This window comes from Juglans microcarpa x Juglans regia, chromosome 3D (genome assembly GCF_004785595.1).
Source record: "Juglans microcarpa x Juglans regia isolate MS1-56 chromosome 3D, Jm3101_v1.0, whole genome shotgun sequence".
NCBI lineage: Eukaryota > Viridiplantae > Streptophyta > Magnoliopsida > Fagales > Juglandaceae > Juglans > Juglans microcarpa x Juglans regia.
Window position 1 is genome coordinate 8,730,530 of NC_054598.1, and position 5,639 is coordinate 8,736,168.

Below are 5,639 nucleotides of genomic sequence, written 5' to 3' on the forward strand. Positions count from 1 at the left end.
AGTAAAAATATCAAAGGACTCATATTATGAACTGATATTTTTGTTGGTTTTGTAAATATGTGTTGGATTATGGATTATGTTACATTGTAAACTAATGTTTTATAAATATCGATGTTTTTACCGAACTCGGCAAACGTGCTTTGCACGTTGTTCCGACCTAGTATATATATATATAAGCAACTAAAGACGGCTGAGGGCCTGCCTATCCCCGAGTCAGCCTCAGCAGCCTAATGAAGTAGTAACTATTATGCTTTTCATTCTCGGAGATCTCTCCACAGACGATGTTCGCCAAGTAAACAGAGACTATACAGGATACACATCTTGCTGACTGAGAAATAGGCATTCTGGACCATGCTTTCTTAAACCAAATAGTACCTTTTGTCAAGTTTGTACATGGAAAAAAGGAAAGCTGATCATCACAGAACCCATAGTACCAACTTTTGAACTTAAACAACAATGAAAATGTGGCTGAAACTAATTTGCAGAAAAAGCTTAAGCCAACCATGCATTAAACCAGTGCTGAAATGAAAAACTCATTAGACACTGTTGCGAGAAACTGAACTTAAGCAACAGCAGTCAGGCAAGGGTGAAATGCAGTGCCACACGCAATCCACTGCCGCTTCCTCCCACGTGGCACCACACACCCAGGAACCTTCAGCCATTCCCTGCTTGATACATTATAAGTAACCAATCGGTTCATTTGTTTTGATCTCAAGGACAGCATGAGCAAGCCTTTGTTACCCAAGCAAGTCATCCTAACGTGCTTTCCGTAAAACTCCAAGCACCATATGTTTGGCATTCTGTCAACCTCCTTCCACAAGAGCGTCATCTTCTGCAGCTCCCATATGCAAACACACGTGGCTGCATTCTTTGTCAGCAGCCCTACAAGCATGATCCGGCCCCCGCACTCGGCAAGTGTGTGGTCGGTCAGATGTAGCGGGGCTGGGATTATGTCCTGCTTCCAAACTCCAGTTGCCATATCATAGGACACAATCCCTTCAGGAGCTGAACGCATGAAGTGAAGTGTTCCATCACTGGAAACAGCCTGTGACCGGAAGTTCAGGGATAACGGCAGCTTAATACTAGAGGGCATGTTTCCTGGACGGGTCCAAGAGTTCTTTACTGAGTCATAAACTTCAAACTCCCCGTCACACCCTACCCACAGGATCTTATAGCCCTCAATGGTTGAATTCCCATTCAGAGTCATCCCCACTGCAACACGAGACCAGACCTTAACTGATCTAGCTGGCAACTCTTTGAAAGACTGACTCAGAGGATTGCATACGTAGAAGTTCCTATGACCAATATCCAGAAAACAGACCAGGCCCCCTGCTGAAGCCACTGGCAAAATGATAATTTTATTTGGTAGAGAAGAAATGGAGGGATGGTGCCATTTCTTCAAGGAAGGGTCATACATAGCTCCAGAATTCACGTTTTCATGGGTAATGGTGTAAAACCAGGGATTGCCTTGTGGCACTTGGGCACAGTACTGAGAGAAACTTTGAGAGTTCAGTAAGTCATTCCATTTCTGGCAAACTGAGCGAAAGCGGAAGAAAGTAGCAATGGGAAGTCTTGCAATAACAGCTTCAAATAAGTCTTCTGGAAAATCCTTCCAAATTTGTTGTTCCATCACCTCAACTGAATTGGCGGTCCTGGATGATTTTCCCCGGGTCCGCTCCTTCCGCAATTTCTTAGCAGGTGGAGGCTTGTAAGGCTCCAACATCTTGAGACTTCCAGACTTTCCAGCTGCCATTATAAGACTGTAGTAATCATCTGTAGAACCATCATCGACATTGAGGAAGCACCACCTGTGTAAAGAAAGATGAAGTCATCAGTATATCTTCTATTGGAGGTGAATTGCTGTGCCCATGCCAAACCATATGAGCCAAATAATTTCACAGAAAAGGAAAGAAAAAGGACACATATAAAAGCCAATGAAATGTTTGAATTTGAATGCTGGAAAATTCATGACAAAGTAAAAAGCATTAATTTTTACATGTTAAAATACATTAAAGACTGCTATTTATTTACGTAGCATTTACAAGAACTTCTATAAAGATGAGCGTCAAACTAAAACATAAAAGTTGAACAGGAACTGAAGAGACTATAATATAGTCTCCCGAACTTCTATCGAGTTTTGAAGAGTATACTTTTGAACATCTATCAAATCATTATACCTTGAGATGAAGTTAAAACATTAAATACAACTTCTATCATTTCACCCATGCTACAATTATTCAGTGGTCCTTATCGTTATAGATATCCTTAAACTCAAGAGGAAGGAAAACAAGGTGGATGAGTAATGCTAGATACAAGCCCCAAATAGACAAGCCCCATACAAGCCTTTTATAAAACAATGGGTCCCACTAATAAATAATAGTTTTTTTTACACTTTTTTAAAGTGGGGTCTACTTTTTTACAAAGGCTTGTATGAGGCTTGTCTATTTGGGGCTTGTACAAATCATTTCTCATCAAGAAATCACTGCACTGATCACATGTGTATTTCAAAAGCAAAATGGAATATAACTATTTGGAGGGAGAAGATATATATCAACATGCTTGGAAAGAAGATCACCTAAGGAAATGAAAGGGAAGAATACCCAGGCAAAAATATATGAAATAAAGGAAATGGGAAGAACAGTTTGTAACCTAATAGGAAACCTAGTGAAAATGATGTCAAAACATAACAAAACAAAGGAAACTCCCCTACAAACACAACAAAAAAAATAATTGAAAATGCAATGTTGAGCAACTGAGATATAACTGGCACAACATCCACAATTATTCAGGGATTTTTTTTTATTGGGTGGAAACAAAAGAAGTGGGACGGAGGGACTTCCTTCCCCTCTAACCAACCATTTTGTCTTCCAAACAATTTGGGACGAAATGGAAAAAATAGGAGAGAGAAAAAGTATGCATCAATGTGTAATGGGTGTAAAACCAACAAAACATTTCCTTTTTCTCTAACTCTTTCAGACAAACCAAACTTCTCCCTTTTCTATCCTTTGTCGCATGCTTTCTACCAGGCTAGAGATAGTCTAAGTGACAACAGCTTGGGCATGCTAAGGAAGAAGCGAATCTAACGATGTTAAACAGTTGTAAAAAATTCAGTTGCTGAGATAAATAGTTTGCAATTTTCTTGAAGCTCAGTATCAATTCTATTAGTCCTTGCCAGAAGTTTGTGAGCAAGAGTCTAAAGGAATTTGTGACGTTGAAAGTAATTATGGTCTGAAACTACTTCCACTGTGTTCCACACAACTTGTCCGAGTCTGATATTCATTGTGTATGGGGATACAAGTCAACAACTCCAAGATAATACAGGCATAGCCAACACCTAGTTTTTACAGTTCTTCTTTCATGTTAATTTTTTTAGCTTGTCAGGAGAGGGGCAGGGATGATAGGTGGTAAGTCTATGCACTAAAAGAATACAAGGACGCTCCACCTTAAGTAGAAGATAGCCAGAGCTCAAAATTATGAACTCCTCATTTAGTATACATAACCAGTTTGATGTAATGAACCACTCGAGTCAACCAAACCTAATTAAACAATTCAAACATCTTCGTTCAGACTTTTTACTTTAAAATCGTTGATGACTCCGCTTATGTAAATGATTAATTCCTGAGTAAGAGGAAAGAAAATGGTGAATTGGGCATGGTTAAAATTGTCTGTCATCGATTTCACATCGAGAGTGGATTTCGGATTGAGTTGCATTGCACGTATTAATTAAAAGTCTTGCATAACCAGCTAGCACATAACGGCACGGATGTCTACAGAAATCTAGTCATACGGACAAAGTTATTGGTCAATTAGAACGATTTTGACCCAAGTTTTCGAGCTGAAAAGCGCAACTTTTTTTCTTGTAGAAAAAAAGGAAGAGAAAAAGGGTAACATTATAATGAAAGAAGTATGACAAAACAATTTAACTTACCAAACTCACCAAGAAACTAAGAACAAAACACAATTCACAAACAAAACGAGAAGAAATCAAACAAGTTAAGGAAAGCAGAATGCCTATTCAGAAGAACGCATATCCCCACCTCCAAAGAGAAGTAAAAGTAAAATCTCACAGAATAATAAATAAATCGCATAAATAGTCGGTACACAGCATAGATTTTGGAAAAGCCCGCAAAGATCGAGAGAGAGAGAGAGAGAGAGAGAGAGAGATAAGGGGAAGAGACCTGTTGTGTTGCTGAGAGTGGAGTTGGGAGAGAGGCAGTGGATAAAGAGGTTGAAGAGGATGAGGAGGACGAGAGCCGTAGAGTTCCAATAGCTCTTGAAGCTGACCGACGAGCTGCCTGAGCATGGCCAGCTCTTCCATGACCCAGCCAATGGCCACCCACCCCGATTCTCTCTCTCTCTCTTTCTCTCAACGAAAGAAACTAAGAAACCCAAGAAATAAAAAAATACAAAATAAAACCACCAAGGACAACAAGTCCTCCCTCTTCGATCTCTTTCTCTCTCTGTGTCTCTGTTGCAGGCCCTGTCGATAAGTGGTAATTATGCTGACCTGACCTTGAGTCCTGACCACCACCCCCAATTCCCACGCAACGTTGTAGTAGTGCTTGCGCTCTCTCTCGTTATCCCGTATTGTGTTGTTTTACTTCATTTTCACCCTTGCAATTTTACCCTTTTGCCCCCCTTCCTCTTTCTTTTTTTTCTCCTTGCGGATCGGGTCGGTCCACTTTTATCTCCAACCCGCTTTTGTGAAATTCCAAGACTACCAACTCTAACGCTTTTATTTCCACCAATAAAAAATCCCCCGTCCATTGGAAGATCATTAGGATAAATTGGGTGGAGAAAAATAAGGAAACTACCATTTGCATAAACCAACCCTAAGCTCACTTGAAAGCCATTTTTAAAGCTTTATTTCATAAATGCTTTTTTCTTGAATAAATGTGTATTAAATTAGTGAAGAACGCGCATAAGTTCTAACTCAATTGAAGAAGTTTTTACTATCTTTATTTGGCTAGTCATCTTACATAATCTAAGCCAACTCTTTTCTAAAGTGAAAAAAATAAATAAATAAATAAAAGGACACCACTATTCTTTTAGGAATTCATACTAGCCAATAGGAATTCATACTTGTAGGGATCTTAAGTGAGCATTTAATAAAGGAAAAAGCTATATTCATCTAGGGATTCTCTCGATTGTTTTTTTTTTTTAAAATTTAATGATTAAAAGTGATTTTTAATAATTTGTAATTTTTTTTAAATAACTATTAAAATAATTTTAAAAATACTTAAAAAAATACACAAAATTAAAGAGTGCAAAATGCACTTATCGGTAGGCAGTGTCGGGACACCTTTGGGTAGCACTAGTATTACTCTTTGGTAAAAGTCACTTGTGGCCTTATCCTTGTTTACTATTTCTGGGGTTAGCGAACCATAAAGAGGAGGCCTGCTAAGAAATTGACAATTGAGTTGTACTAAACTATAAGGCTCTGCTCGGTAACATTATTGTTTTCAAGTATTTTTAGACATTCTATTATATATATAAAAAAAAAAAGATATTTTCAGATATTTTCTTCTCAAATATAAAATATTTTTAAACACAAATTTTTAATTTTTTCATCTAATAATTATCTAATTATTATAGTTTTTCAAACTCTCAAACAAAACATAAAAAATAATATTATTTTT

General features: G+C 38.0%; 1 protein-coding gene across 1 annotated transcript; it reads right to left on the reverse strand.

Moving 5' to 3' along the window:
* Positions 1-325: 325 nt before the first annotated feature.
* Positions 326-4,566, reverse strand: LOC121255755 (F-box only protein 6). Its single transcript, XM_041156250.1, has 2 exons — positions 4,179-4,566; positions 326-1,808 (listed from the first exon to the last, which is right to left on the reverse strand). Exons 1-2 carry the CDS (start codon positions 4,316-4,318, stop codon positions 563-565), a joined length of 1,386 nt encoding a protein of 461 aa, XP_041012184.1. The 5' UTR covers positions 4,319-4,566; the 3' UTR covers positions 326-562.
* Between the last annotated feature and the right edge of the window lie 1,073 nt (positions 4,567-5,639).

Excerpts from the sequence above, each read along its gene's own strand:
- LOC121255755 (XM_041156250.1), bottom strand. The coding sequence starts at position 4,318 with ATGGAAGAGCTGGCCATGCTCAGGCAGCTCGTCGGTCAGCTTCAAGAG. Across the intron at positions 1,809-4,178 it reads CACTCTCAGCAACACAACAG|GTGGTGCTTCCTCAATGTCG; the intron begins GTCTCTTCCCCT and ends TTCTTTACACAG.